The 16,024-nt window shown below is 39.5% G+C and overlaps 1 protein-coding gene across 5 annotated transcripts in view; it reads right to left on the bottom strand.

The window, feature by feature from the left end:
* The window catches only part of AMPH (amphiphysin), a 141,920-nt gene that overhangs the window by 38,336 nt on the left and 87,560 nt on the right, over positions 1–16,024 (bottom strand). For all 5 annotated transcript variants that reach the window (XM_069007827.1, XM_069007823.1, XM_069007824.1 and 2 more), the window contains 6 exons: positions 12,818–12,912; positions 7,903–7,998; positions 6,495–6,602; positions 6,020–6,105; positions 4,318–4,393; positions 3,357–3,439 (listed from right to left, as the gene is read on the bottom strand). In XM_069007827.1, the coding sequence (XP_068863928.1) occupies positions 3,357–3,439; positions 4,318–4,393; positions 6,020–6,105; positions 6,495–6,602; positions 7,903–7,998; positions 12,818–12,912 (544 nt within the window). The remainder of the gene's footprint in view (positions 1–3,356; positions 3,440–4,317; positions 4,394–6,019; positions 6,106–6,494; positions 6,603–7,902; positions 7,999–12,817; positions 12,913–16,024) is intronic.

Raw genomic sequence — 16,024 nt, 5'->3', positions numbered from 1 at the left:
AATGCAATTAAATTTCAGTGTCAAAGGAAGTTTTAATTTTGAATGATCTTGATTTTTGGAACATTTGTTTACCTGATCATTGTAACTTGAAGAAAACAGGGTACCTGCATTTTTGCAGATTCTGTATTTGAAATACCATTTCACTTACAAATTTATAACTATTATAAAATGTGAAATGGATTTACTGTCATTTCACACACTTCTTGGAATAAAATATTCTAAAGAGAAAAAAAAAACCCACAGGAAAGCATAACAATGAATAATGCAAATAATTTTAAAAGCTCAGCAACTTCAGAAAGGTTTCAATAAGATAAAACCAGCCAAGATTATTATAAAGATATCACTATTTAGAAGAACAAATAACCAAAATTATAAACAAGCAGCAGTCAAGTGACTTCAACAGAGCTCTGCTGATACTAAGAAAAGATCTGATGAAGTCCTAGAAAGCATCTGCCATTCTCATGAAAGGATCTGGTGCAAACACTGAGAAAATATTCAGCTACCTAGAAATGCTGAAAGCTTACAGTGAGGGGAGGCTATGAACTACAGTACTCAATGACCACAGTACTCAGTAAGAGCGACTCCTACACATCCTCAGGGAGAGCAGAAGCACTACCTGACTGAGACCATAGCATAAACATGATCCTAATGCTAACACAAGAAAAATTGTTCTTTGGAAGGACAAACTTAGCTCACACTCACCACCTCTTTCTGTGGAAATATAAAAAGAGAAAAAATAAGCAGTTATTAAGAAATTTATGTCCCAGGTACAATATTTGCCTTCAGGACAGAGTATTCAGTAGCATACAAGTTTTTAAGATGTTTCTTTTTATGCAGTTTTTTAAAAGAAATATTAGATACTGTACTTGTCCAGTATTAACTTCTCATGCATCTAAAACAGAAAGCTGTTTTATCTCATGAAGACCCACTTGTGAATAGTCTTTTAGAGCATCATCACTAATAATGGAAGTCAAAATCTATCCAGATTTTCACAAAGGGCTCTGCAAATAAAACAGCAAAAGAGAGTAACAAAGTAACTTTCAAAACATATTTTTAAAAAGCTTTTTTTAAGTAAGTTAAGATCACACTACATTAAATGATGTCTAGTAATTGGCAGAAAAAATAACTTTTCTTTTTTCTCTCGATGGAATGAATAATTCAGTGAGAACAAGCATATGCACGTTGGACATGGTCTAGGAGACATGGATAAAATACCTGTTGTTTACAAAAAGTGCTTGAAATCTTCCAACACTACATTATTTTACATCCCATAAAAGTATTTCACAAATCCTTTATGGAAACATAGTCCAGTTTCTGAGGCCATCCTAAATGGGCCAGAAGTGGTGATGCATGAGCTAACAGCTCTGGAGGCAGTGTGTAATATATGAGCATGGATTATCGCTGAAATAATCTAAAATACAGATTCTAGTGATGTGCTTATAGTTTTGAATTTTGCATTACATCACAAGTTTCAATATTTCATTCTTTGTTCTTCCAAAGTGAGATTAAAACAAATGTAGGAAGATCTGCTGTATTTTTGAGGCAGATGTTATATTGTTCGGTCAGTCTAAATTGTTGCTAATCTAACTCCATCTTGGGGGCAAATTAGCAGTAACTACGTGAGGAACTAATTTAATTTTTATTTATGCCACAACATTGTCCGGGTTTTGCGTTATAAACCCATTTTCTGACATTGTGTGGAAAATTACTACAGGGGCTGAGCTCTAAATGTGGCACGTGACGAAGGTGTCTAGCAAAAATGAGGGGGTGGAGACAAAGGACATCAGAGTCTCTAAGCAGGCAATCCCTTCAGAAAATGGACACTTCGCCTGACAATCAGGGCAGAAAAAACTTCCACCACGGGGCTGCAAAAGACTCCCCCCTCCAGGCGGGGAAACCCCTGCTGCGCGGGGAAAATTTGGCTGACTAGCCAAAGGTCGTCCTCATAGGAGCGGACTATGGGAGGAGCCTCAGCACTAAAAGCATTTAACAGCGCCTCAAACGCTTCCCGCTCTCAGTTTCTCGGCAGGCCGGGCTCGTCTGGAGGTTTGGCTCGTTCGGCCGCCTGCTCGCTTTCTCCCTGTGGTCCTGCTTTTTCCCTGACTGTCTCCCATGTCCGCACCTGCTCCGTCTACCCTGCCTGGCCGCTGCCCCGCAACAGCCCGCCTGCCCCTCGGCCCGAGCGCCGGCTCCCGGCCGTTCCGCGCGCCGCGCCGCGGGGAGGCGCTGCCTGCGGCCATCGGAGCCGCGCTCTCGCGAGAGCCGCGCAGGCTCCCCCCACAGGGAGCGCACGCGCCATGTGCCTGTGGATGCCGACGGTGCAGCCCGGGACTGTGCTGGTAACATTCTGACCCTGGCCTCCTTCCTCTCTCTGCGTCTTTCTTTTCCCTTCTCTGCTTAACTTTCCCCCTCCAGAGGGACACATATCCTTCTTTATCAATAAATAGTTCTCAGATACAATATTTGCCTCGTTTGTGCTTGATTTTGTCCAAGAAATCCATTAAAAAGAATCCCCTGCGGTTTCCCGTAGAGTGGGATGCGAAAAGCTGTAACATTGTTAGGATTGCTTCTGACTAGCTGGGATTAAATGGTAATTCAGGCTTTATTTATTAACTCCAAATATCATTGTGTCTTGCTAAGTCTCACTGTTTTACATTTCAACCTTTTCTGCATATCAGTGTTAGAAATCAAGTTATGGCAGAAAGGCTACATTTGTTGAAAGCAAAAAATCAGAAATACCATACTGGCATCCACTGAATCTTAAGAAAGCACCATCTGATTTTAAACTCTTTTTGGTTTTGTGCTTTCAAACAAGATTTCTTGAAAGTCTTTAAAAATATGGTATTTTGTGACATTCTCTTTATTTCAGTTTTTCTGCTTTTATCGTGCACCTTCAGATCTTTACTTTTCCCCATAAGCAGAAGAGATAAAAGCTAACATTCAAAGGCTGGGATTCTCACCTAGCAATAGCTAAAAACATATCTCAATATTTCAAGGCTTTAAATTATGAGAGTTAGCAACATTGCTGTAAACTAAGCATCTAAGAATAAATGAGCTATACACTTGGTGCAAACTGATGTAACAGTCTACAATGAACTTGGCTAAATTGCAACAGCCTTCATTTTTTTTTTTTGAAAGGACTTTCTAGAAAAATAGTCAGTGAAGAAGGAGACTTTGCATCTTTACTCCTGTTGCAAAGAATTTCATCCCAGATACGTTCATCTGCCATCCTGAACAAGTAACACCTGTTACCACATTGTGCAGCAATCACTACACATGGTGTAGGTGATTACTACATATGCTGAGACCCACAAAGCCTACAGCAATGCAATTCATTAAAAAAGCAGTAAATTCACCTTGGTGCCCCTTGAATGGTGAAGGCCTTGTCTGCGTGCTGATCCCCCAGCTTTGACATCACTTCATATAGTTTGTGACATAACTGTGAAAAGAAAACAGTTGCCTGCGTTCATGTGAACAACTACAGTCATGATTAAAAACACAGGTGATAAATCTGGTCTGACAAATGATAACTTGATAACTTTATGTTACAATATAAAACCTTCCAAAAGTTCTCAGTGCCATGTATAGTAAAAGCTTAAGCAGAAACCCATCAAAATCCATAGAATCAAAGATAATAGCAGTTCTTCAAAGACATGAGCTGTTTTTTAGAGAACAAGTTCTTAAGTGTGACTGACTGCTATGTGAGCTCTGATGAAGGAGGTCATTCTAAGTTTAAAGCAACATGGGCAGCCAAGAAGATTCATGTTGTCCCCTGAAAAATCTAATCCAAATTTTCACAGAACTTCAGTAAAGTGAGTCTTCAAAAAAATTTTGGTTCCAATTTGAAGGTTGCTATAGATAATACACTACTAAGTATTTAGCCAGGTACATTCAAAAGATCCTCAATGAAACTGCTTGATTTGCCTAACAGTCACACATAAAATATTGCATTGTTGACAATGCATATAGCAGACTTGAAGGGAATGTTTGACATGTTTTTCTTGTACTGATTAAAGCAAAGAGGTGCTTAGCAATTGGACACAGCAAAAATACTGAAGGCAACAGTAAATTATCAAAATAGAAAGTGAATTTAGTTCTACAACTGATAATGCACTGCAATCCAAAATTGTAGGGGCTGCACCTTCCTTAAGGAGAGAACAAATATGGCAAGTAGAAATGAATATGATGAGTATACCACAAATCTGTATCTATGGCAAATTCTCATGTGTGCCTCTGCTAGATTTTTACTGTAAGACATTTGTTAGCTATCATGCATATCATAATCCATTATACATGAGATAGTCAAGTTTTACTCACTAAAGCTATTTCCTTGTGAAACTTGGCTTCAAGGCTGGATACATTTTTGAAGGTGTTCACATAGAAACCAATTCGTCTATGAAGGATGGAACAAAGAAAGGAAAAAGAGAATAAAAGATATGTGTGGGAGGGCCACAAAGGCAGATTAATTAACTGTCTTCTGGACTACAAGCAACATTCTTGACTATTACTCTCAGCAAAGCAAAGGATGAAGTGTCAAAATTTCAGACTAGTTTGTTCATGACTATTTCTGTTTTTGTTGAGATACGTATTTCACACTGTCCAGTGAACCAAGTTGAGACTACTCCACATCAGATGTCTTCACCTTGTTTCAAAGAAGAGTGGAAAAGGATGGTCACAAGTGCAGCACAAGCACAGGGAAGGCAAGATGCTCTGGGCATCCATCTCTCACCAGACAGCAACTCAACCATTTCCTGAAAGGAGAAAGGTACCACTCTGGCACTGTGAGCCCCTGTGCCCAAATCTTATCACAGCACCAAGGTGATGCAGTTGCGTGTGGGGTTAGTTTTAATGTATACACCTCAGTACAGCCCAGGGCTGGGTGTCCAAAGCTCAGCTCTGAAACACATGCACATGTAGATAAGAGAAAAGAATTTAATATAGACTAGACATTTCTGTGCATGTAGTCAAGAATCTGCTTATTTGGAGTGAAGGATTACATACTTCTACATTTCAAAAGTAGAAGGTGTTTTCGTAGGTTTTTTTTTTATTTTTCCTATTTAAAACTGTCATGTATAATTGCTACCAACTTTTATTAACAAAAATCATCTTCGGAATAAGAATAAGCCTGCAAAATGTCAACTCAATAGATAATTTTCTTCCTGAATAATTGTAATAACTAAAATAAAGGACTCTGAAAACAATTGCTTTAGAAATTATTCATATTGCTCAAATTAAATTCTGCCTTTCTCTGAGACTAGCTACTGCTTTTTTATACAAAATTTACTGAAGTAAAGGGGCCCTTACTCTAAATCATTCACATGCAGTTTTATTTGGCCCATAAAACAAGTATCTTGAAGTGCTAAGAAGGTTTACACTGAAATAGGCAGAAAAACAGCAGGGAAATCCTCTATTGGTCTGAAATTTAACAGGATTTAATTTAGAAGGCAGAGAAGACAAAGGATACTTCACATTTCCACTCCAGATTGTCAATTGTTAAAGAACATAGCACACTAATGAGATGCTTATTTTTCTACTGCTTTTGTTCTCCCATTCATATTGTCTGCATTTTCTGTTTAAACACAGTTCATGGTTAAAAATCCTGACTGAATGACCTATGCCATCAAATCATTTAACATCACAGCATAATCAGTGCAAAACTATAAAATGTGTCTTCTGATGTAGTTATAATAAAAAATGACCTATAAGTAGACTCAAATCACCAAGACTACTCTGTCCTCTAGCATAATTATTTACTCATAAAATGGAAACCTTTTTGCAGAATGAAGATATGATAATGAATCTTAAGTGCCAACATACATTGAAAGAAATAAGCGTAAATACATTTACAGCACGTATATTTTGGAGCACTTGCATACATTTTTCCTTTCATTTTTTCAAAAAGATAATGGATGGAATCTTCAAGAACCCAGCAATCCATTTTCTATCTGCTCATTAAAATCCCCTCATTCCCTTTCCTTACTCCCCATTTAGGCCTTGCATACAATATCTCTGGGCTTACCGTGACCACAGAGATGGCAACTCTTCTTGCAAGTCAGTGTTAAACTCTTCAAATACTTTCTGTGCTTTTTGAAATTCTTCTTCTGCCTAAACCAAAATGAAACAGGTGACTTCTGAAATCACTATGACATAACAAAACCAAAATTATTTTTGTGTGGTTTTCTTGGTGGGTCCTTTACGATTTTTATAAACAAAGGATGTTATTCAGTCCCACACCATGGAGGCCAACACAGGATTTGCTGTCCCCTCAGTCTCATCAAGAGAGCAAGTTAGGTCTCAAACAGGAGTCCTTTGCAAAAGAGGCTGAGCATGTCTACTACATGAACCAAAGTACTCAATACACATTTATCAGAGAGATTAGAGATACCAGTTTTTCTAAGAGAGCAAAAGGAAGAGAAACTTTGTGCTCTTTGTACAGAAACAAATGTCACCCAATCTCCCCAAGTCCTCTGCCAGCATGTTTCTGATTGTGCTACCTTGGTAATTCTGCCCTCATCTTTTCTTTTCGAACTCTGCAGTGCTTCTAGATGATGCCTTGCACTGTCGTAGTCCACTAGCTTTCTGCTTCGTTTTGCAATGCGAGTCTGTACAGGGGTAGAAATGAAAGTAAATATGAAAAGCACTTTAAAAAAAGCCATTTTACTTACGTTGTCAGATTAGTTTCTGACATATTTTTATTCTCCCTTATCTGTTTTTCATATCTGAATTATTATATCATGTAGGAGGAACATGGAAATGGTAAAAAAGACAAACTAATCACATTATTTTAAATAAGGAATCAATATACACATAGTTTGGAAAGGGTTTTCATGGGTGTAGGGCTTACAGGCCTTAGAGTTGAGGTATCAGTATTACATAAGACTTGTCACGTTCTCCAGAATCAGTGAACCTGTTAAACTCAGGGTTATACTATCTTTTCCCCTTATATATAGTGTGAAAATTCAGCAATTAATGCACTTTATCTAGAGTTGGAACTGCTAAAATACACTTCTCCATATAGTTGTTCTGACACATACCTAAAATACTGGAGTTCAAGATATACATATATATACTTTGATATAGACTTTACAAAGGTATATATTATATGTAAAATCCACATGCTGAGAGGGAATAAGCACAGTTTGCTTTAAAAGCGAGTTTAGGACTGTACATCAGTAATGATGGTATTTTTAAATGATTTTTTCTTTAGTCCTTGATGTAAATTACAAAGAGGATGACTGTGTTACCTATTCAGTTATAAACTATCACAAAAAATTTCCAGCTATGCCCATACAGTCATATTCAAATATAAAAGTCACTACCTCTCACCTATAGAGCTTCTTTATCCTCACACATTTAATTTAGCAGTCATCTCCCTGGACTGTACATCAGGTGGGCATCTGGCAGAGGCTAGAATCTGTATAACATTCTTTCCTGATGTGTATTACAAAATCTTTTTATAACTAATTAAAAGACAGGAACCATGGCTTAGATAAAAGAAAGATACTCATGGGTGCATCTAGCCAATAACAGAAAGCCTGCTTCCCATGTAATTTGTCTGGCATTTTAACCGCTGAAGAGCTTAAGGTGTCCTTATTGAAGTTTGAATATTATCTTTATCTTATACCAAAGAAACAGGAGCAGAAAAAAGCATAAAATTTTCCTCTACAAAGGCTAATTTTCTTCCAAGTACTACTGCATGAAAAATATTTTTGTTCACTTGGAAAATTAGCCCTGCCTAATGTCAGGAATCTACTTACAGAACAACATCTTGTACATCACAGGAGAGCGTGACTTCCACCTCACACCCTTTTAAATTCTTTTTGCCTGTAATCTCATTTTCTATTTATTTTGCAACTCAACAGAACTTTAAAACTTGTCCTTTATAGAAAATCATTACTGTACTTTGATATCAGGAAATTGTCCTAGATATGTATCCAGCGTTAACAATGATCCATCCACCAGTTTTTGATGGAAGTCTTCCCAAAGTTCATCACATTTCTGAAAAGGCAGAAAGGAGAAAAATGTACTTAGTAGTTTAATGCCTCTCTAAATCTAGGAGAAATATAAATGTAATTGGTAAAGATTAATCTTTCTGAAGTCTTAAAATGTTTTTTATGGAAATAAATCAGAGTGTAAACATAAGGTGAATGAAAAGGAATACCTTGATTTTGCAAGTTCAATTCACAACAAACTAAGAATAAACTTTATAATTAGCTTGTTATATTCAAATAATAATATTTCAAATAGTAACTGCTATGTGAAAATAAGGATATCATGGATTCAAGGTGTTCCTCAGGGTTTCAGGTCCCTGAGGGTCAGTAATGCAGAGTCTGAACCTGGCCTAGCTCTTGTGTCTAACTATGTTCACTGATGATGAACCTTGCTTACAGAGAAAAGAAGTACAACAAAAAAGTGAAGAGTAAATAAAAAAAAGGAAAGGTCTTTCCATCTCATTCTTTTTGTGCCATTAAGGTACATTTGATGAAATGGCTGATGCAGACAAGAACTCTACCTTGCACTGCTGGAGAACTGGAATGACAGATAGGAAACATCCCAACATCAGCTGGCAAAATAAACAAAATCGGCACCCCCACCCGTCTCTGCCCTGAAGCTACAGTGCTTTTCCCCAGTCCCCTTTGGAGCTCTGGGGTAGTCACCAGGAGAAACTCCCTGTAGTTTTCTGATTTTTATGAACATATTAATGCTGCTCACGTGACAAGGACCCAATGGGTGAGATTCCTTATTAGAAGCAAATCCTGTTACATAGAGACATAGTGCTTGAGGTCCTGGGTTCTCCATTGCACAAATCATTAGCACATGTTAAACATCCTGATTCCCCCTTTCTTTGCACATTTCAAAAATCACTTAACATCCTCCTCTTTGATGGGAGGGAGGCTAATGGTTGTAAGCACTGCTCTGCAGGCTGTTATCCTCATTGACAAGTCTGGAAAGCTATTCCCAAGTGTTTGTTTTATCATAACCTACTATAGGGCATATTATAGATGCTGTGTGATGCCAGCTTTCAGTTCATTCATTTCCTATTCTAACAGAGTCCCTAATGAATTATTAGAATCTATTAAACGTGCTTAAAAGAAATACCTCATTTATTCACACAGTGTTTAATCACAGTGGTCTACAAAGCACCACAGCATTAGATCGTAGCAAGCAACTGCCAGTCTTGTGTGTTTGCCTTTGTATCTTGCTGATACATACTTCGAACAAACTAAAATAATGAAGGTTTTCTGAAAGCTAATGGACGCAAACAACATTGCTGAAGGATCCCTTTAAGCCATCATCTTTCCTACCACATAGAACAAGGTCTTTTAAGTGAACCCCTTTTGGAATGATCATTTATACCCTTAACTGAACAGATACATACTCTAGGTTTACTCTAGGCTGAGGGATCACAGAATCAACTAGATTGGAAAAGACCTTTGAGATCAAGTCTAACCTATTACCTAACACCACTTTATCAACTATAACATGGCACTAAATGCCACATCCAGTCTTATCTTAAACACCTGCGGGGATGGTATGACACCACCACCTCCCTGGGCAGCCCATTCCAATGCCCAATCACTCTTTCTGTGAAGAAATTCTTCCTAATGTCCAGCCTAAACTTTCTCTGCCACAGTTTAAGGCTGAGTCCTCTTGTCCTGTCCCTGGTTGCCTGGGAGAAGAGACAGACCCCCACATAGCTACAACCTCCTTTCAGGCAGTTGTAGAGAGTGAAAATGTCTCCCCTGAGCCTCCTTTTCTCCAGGCTAAACAACCCCAGCTCCTTCAGCCACTCCTTATAGGACTTGTGTTCCAGACACTTCACCAGACTTGTTGCCCTTCTCTGGACATGCTCCAGCATCTCAATATCCTTCCTAAATTGAGAGGTCCAGAATTGGACACAGTACTCAAGGTGTGGCCTCACCAGTGCTGAGTACAGGGGAAGAATCACTTCCCTGGTCCTGGCCACACTATTCCTGATCCAGGCCAGGATGCCATTGACTTTCTTGGCCATGTGGGCACACTGCTGGCTCATGGTCAGTCTGCTGTCAGTCAGCACCCCCAGGTCCCTTTCTACCTGGCCACTGTCCAGCCACTCTGTCCCCAGCCTGTAGTGCTGCAGAGGGTTGTTGTGACCAAAGTGCAGGACCAGGCACTTGGTCTGGTTCAACTTCATATTGTTGGATTCAGCCCATGGATCCAGCCTGTCCAGGTCCCTCTGCAGAGCTCTCCTACCCTCCAGCAGATTGACATTCACACCCAACTTGGTGTCATCTTCAAATTTGCTAATGGTAGGCTGTGGCATTTAAGTAAAACCTTATAAAATGAAGGCCTTGTTGCCTTTGTAAAATTACGGCTCAGGCCTGCTACTTCAGCTAGAGAAGGACTGTGAGAAAAATCAGTGAGAAGAAAAACAATTAGTTTTTACCCATGAGAACATAGTATCAAGAGAAGCAAGAAAGCTAAACAGTAGAAGGAGAAAACAGCAACATATCTGCACCTGTTATTTTTCTGAATGCTTGAATGCTTATTCTATAGGTAGCCAATGGTAGTATATTGAAGTTAATAATAGCCAATGAGTCTATTGTAGTAGTTTAGCAGCCAATGAATCTGGAACATGAATAACATACAAAAGGTGTATAAAAGAGGCTGCTTTGTTTAATAAACGGCTTTTTGGCCCTTGAAAGAGGCACTGTCTGTGTGTGTCGTGACTGCCCCAACAGCGACAGTAGGCTCGATCCCTTCATCCAGATCATTGATAATGATTTTAAACAGGACTGGGCCTGACACAGATCCCTGGGGGACCCCACTAGTGACTGGCCACCAACTGGAGGCAGCACCATTCACCACCACTGTCTGGGCCTGGCCATCCAGCCAGTTCTTAACCCAGAAAAACGTGCACCCGTCCAAGCCATGGGCTGCCAGCTTTTCCAGGATTATTCTGTGTGAGATGGTGTCAAAGGCTTTGCTGAAGTCCAGGTAGACAACATCCACAGCCTTCCCCTCATGTACCAGGCAAGTCCCCTGGTCATAAAAGGAGATCAGGTTGGTGAGGCAGGACCTGCCTCTCCTAAATCCATGCTGGCTGGGTCTGATCCCTAGGCTATCTTGTATGTGCCATGTGATCACACTCAAGATGAACTGTTCCATAATGTTGCTGGGCACTGAGGTCAGGCTGACAGGTCTGTAGTTTCCTGGATCCTTCTTTTGGTCCTTCTTACAGATGGGTGTCACACTGGCCAGCTTCCAGTCATCTGGGACTTCCCTGGTTAGCCAAGACTGATGATAAATGATGGAGAGCAGCTTAGTGAGCTCTTCTGACAGCTCCCTCATCACTCTAGGATGGATACCACCTGGTGTCACAGATTTGTGAGCATGGAAGTGGCTCAGCTGGTCACTAACTGCTTCCTCCTGGGTTCTATTCTGCTCCCTGTCCCTGTCTTCTAGCTTAAGAGGCCATCTGTCCTGAGGACAACTTGTCTTATAGTTAACAATTGAGGCAAAGAAGGTGTTAAGTACCAAAGCCTTTTCCTCATCTTTGGTAACTATATTCCCCACCATGTCCAATAAAGAATGGAGGTTTTGCTTGGTCCTTCTTTTGATATGAATGTATTCATAAAACCACTTTTTATTATCCTTTACAGAAGTGACCAGGTTTCTAACTGAGCTTTCACCACTTTAATTGACACATAAATCTACATTTGTGATTATGTACAGAAAAAGCCAGGAGATTTTGTACTATTGCCCATGATTCTCTTATTAAGAAAACACACCTAGAATTTATCTTTACATCTAAGAGAGCTTAAGAGCTGAATTTTGGTCCTTTCATACACAACTACAAATTTCTGAGTGTAAAATCTAACAGTCTACAGATACAAGATAAGGTGCTACAGCAAGATGCAGCATGAGATTTCCCTGCTGTTAAACTTGGAACAATATAAAAAACCTAAACCAATCAAACAAAAAAAAATGTAACTTAAATAAGGCTGATTGGAAGTTGGGTGCTTTTAAAATCAAAACCCTAACCCTAACCCTTCACAGCAGGGAAGGGTAGGAAAAGGCAGTCATAGAGAAGAAAAGCAATCTCTACATTGCTCTGTATTCAGGTTTACTGTTAACTGTATTATCAAGGAGGCCTTGCAAACTGAATGCCAAGTGCTTAAAAGCTTCATTGACAACCATTTGCACTTTCTTGTCACCATCATCACATATGTTGACAGACTTCCCCCAGAACCGAGGCTGTTTAAGCAGGCAATTCAGAGCTCCTCAAGTTAAATTCCTGCCGTGTTGTCTAGAAAAGCCTATTCTTCTCTAATCACTGAAGGAAGGTAAAAAGTAAAAATAGATAGTGTCCTGAACTCTAATTTGCCCTTAAATTCCATATTTTTGTCAGAGAGGGTTGAATGTCTCATAAGATATCCTGTTTAGTACCACTGGCTCAATAGTTGTTACACAGCACAAAAGGATAAGTGGATTTGATAATTTTTAACATCCATCTGAACTGAGAATCCTGACTGTAAAATTGCATATAAGATACCTTTGTACTTGTCAGTCAGATGCTGTCAGAACCAATTCTGCTCACACTGGTGTTGATCTCAGTGGGAGCTTATATCAGCTAGTTCATACAACAGACACTGTAAGTGCTGCATCTAGCAAGCAGGAGCTGCATTTCACAAGACCCATAATTTATATGCTGAGAAAACAGGATTTAACATGACATGAAGGATTAAGGTAAATTTTGGATGCACACTTCTTCTCAGAAGCTCAGATTAATCCACTTGCTGACAAAATACTTTTTCCCTCTTTCCATACATCTTACCTCTCCAATCATTTTCACATCTTCACGTCCGTACCAGTCTGGCTCATACACTTCATGGAGAGACTCTGTAAGCTTCTTTGAGGCATCTTGCATTCCTGCAATTAGACAGAAAGAGGAACATATAAGTGCAAACTACAAGAAATAGTTGCCAAATATCTTTATTTTCAGCCACATGTACCCACTATGCTATTCTCTCTGGCAAATTAAGAAAAGAGTTACCTGTGGAACCCAGTGCTTATTTATGCTTGCAACAGGGTGGTACCTGCAGAGGATTGTGCTAAGCCAAACTGATCAGTCACTTTCGGAACTCTTGCTACCACAGGTGGGACAAGAACAGGGATTATTGATGGTTATCACTCTGTAATACACAGAGGAGCTGGCTTAAATGTAAAACAGCTTCAATGATATTGTGAGAAAGGGCCTAAATCTATCTTCAGTGAGATCAGTTTGACCCCAATGAATAAAAAACCACCCTCAGTGAAGGCATTGGGGTTTGTATTTTGATACAGCAGGAATCCATTAGATGCTGAATACGGTTCTGAATCCACTGAAACCAAACCCATCTCACCTGACTTTCTAAGAGTTCCAAATAAGTAATTTTAAAATGATGACTTCTTTTTCAACTTCTTTGCAAAATTTGAACAATACTTGAATTTTTTACTTAGCATTAAGTAATTTTTTTTTTAAAAAAGCACATTTTTTTTTAAGAAGCACATTTTTTTCCTTTAGTCAAATCTGTCTGCTATCTTGAAAATATCTCTAAGCATGATCTTCACATTTAACTGCTCAGTGAATGAATTCAGAAATAACATCAATATTTTTGTTTTCTGCATAGAAACATTAATGAGTGGAATGTGGGGGCCGGTGGACCTGCTAGACAAGGAACAGAGTCCTATGGTGGGACAAGTCCTAAATTCCTTTCCAGCTTAGGGTGACTGAAAAAGCTTCCTCCAGAACGCTCTGTCCTTTTATGTTAATGTACCCCAGTTCTGCTTCCCTGGTTGGCTCCATTGGCCGCTCCACCCCTTGTCACCTTTTACGTCATCAGAGTTTCCCTACTGGTTCCCTTACCCTGGCCCCGCCTTTATACCGCCCCTTGCCCTCAGATCATTGGTCCCTGATGCTCTCTCCACTCCACTGTGTAGCCGTGGATCCCCCCATTGTTGACGGGGTATTTTCTTTGCCACCTTGCACGAGTGTGGCTGCAATAAATCTCTTCCGTAGAACCCCATGTGAAGACCCTTCCTGCGCCTTCATCATCGGACTGTTATCGCCAGCTATCCGGTGTGTGTGTATGGTGTGTGCAAGTGTGGTGGCTGCATTGAGTGGCTTCCTCGTGGAGACACCTTTTACCATCCAACTCCGCTGCGACAGTAGAAGAGGAAGATTAATTTGAAACTTGAATGTGTAGAAGAGCAGACTTGATCTAGTCAGTTGGTATTCCACCACACACTCCCAAAATGCATGCTCCAAATATGACCGGAAAATGAATGCAGGAATGCACACTTCCCAATAAGAAAGTGGTGGTCTATGGAATGGGTGGGATAGGAAAACAGATACTGAAAAAGCTGAAAGTACATGCCTGTTCTTAGTCCTTGAGTACAAAAGAGAGAATGGCATGGGGGAGAACAAGTACAAAGGAGATACTGGTGTTTAGAGGGTACAAGCTTTCACCCTTAAATCAAAAGGTACTGAGCCAAAACAGAGTATTTGATCTCTTTGGGGATTGTCTTGGGCAAGATTTTTAATGACAGAGCTCATCTTAGAATATTAGGATAGCACAAGAATTAAGATGTATTTCTTCCTTTTCTCCTTCATGGTTAATTCTTAGGATGATGCATCCCCAGCTAAGAAAATGTTCCCCTGAATACAAGGGATTTTTTTTTTTTTTGCCTTAGAAGATACCAAATTACAATAAAATATAGATGATCTTCTTGTATATTTTCAGACAGGATTCATTAAAAATCTTTAATGCCACTGCAAATTAATCAACTCAAGAGATAAGGCAAAACCAACAGAGTATCTGCATAAGAAGACTGCTTCTCTCCAGTCAGGGTGAACGTACAGACCATGAGGGTTTGTTCATCCCTGCTCACAGTTGACGCCTTCTGATACCTGAACTTCTGCGCTTAAGCACTCTGCGTGATAAATCTGAAGCAGAGGTCCAGGCAGGCTAGCACAGCTGCTAGATAATCCCTCCTGCAACTTGCACTCAGCTCGGTCACATGTTGGCACCTTTTCCTAGACTTTCTTAAGTACTACAGGACTCTTAGCATATATCTGCTTAAGAGAATATGTAAAACACACCTAATATGCCATGCTTGAGTCATATCAAAACTGCACCAACTTTTACACTTTTTTCAGTTCTGAGAACTGGATAATCCTTCATTCCACCACATTCCTGTAAAAAACATCAGTCAAATCCAGCTGCAGTGTCAGGCAAGTGGGCAGTAAAGTATTTGGCTTTTGCAGTCAGGGGCTTCAATCTGAAATTTCCAGGCTAAGACCATCTATCCTACTCCCCTCTGACTGCATCTATACCAGGTTTACTGAAATACCCCAAATGAGTGAAGAGGTAAATACCAATCCAGTGAATTCTCATTCTTTTTCATGCCTCTGGATATAAACTTACAGTGTCCAATGATTTTTTGTTTGGCTGGTTTTCACATAGAATTATTTCTTCTACACTGATACCTTTTATGCATTATTCAGCGCTAAATTTAAGAGGATTAGTGTCCTAGTTACAGACTGCAGGCGCTCTCTGCTATTTTTAACTGCTATCACTGCGAAAGATAAATTGTTAAAAGCCAGTCATTAAAGTACTAAGAAATGTGAAAAGAATTTTTACTGCTGAGGAACAGTTAGAAATTTATATTTAATATCAATTGTTTCATTCAGTACTACTTGTTGGTAATTGGGCCCTTTATTTAATAACTAAAAGTGCCAAAACATTTGAATCACTTAAGAAAAATGTTCCTAAATAATCCAGTTACTGAAGACTGAACTTCTCAGATTAAATGATCCCTATTTCTATGGGAAAGAGTCCCTGTCCCTGGAGCCCCCCAAAAATTCTAGAGGCCTCCATGTGATAGGGATCCTGGGGGTGGCAGTGCAGAGAAATTCCCATTAAGCACACCAGAGATGGTAGAGGGTAGGTGACTCTTTACCATCACAGTTCCAATGTACTCAAGCCCCCATGGTGAATGA

This window comes from Aphelocoma coerulescens, chromosome 2 (genome assembly GCF_041296385.1).
Source record: "Aphelocoma coerulescens isolate FSJ_1873_10779 chromosome 2, UR_Acoe_1.0, whole genome shotgun sequence".
NCBI classification, from domain to species: domain Eukaryota; kingdom Metazoa; phylum Chordata; class Aves; order Passeriformes; family Corvidae; genus Aphelocoma; species Aphelocoma coerulescens.
This window is presented reverse-complemented; position numbering and strand designations above follow the sequence as displayed.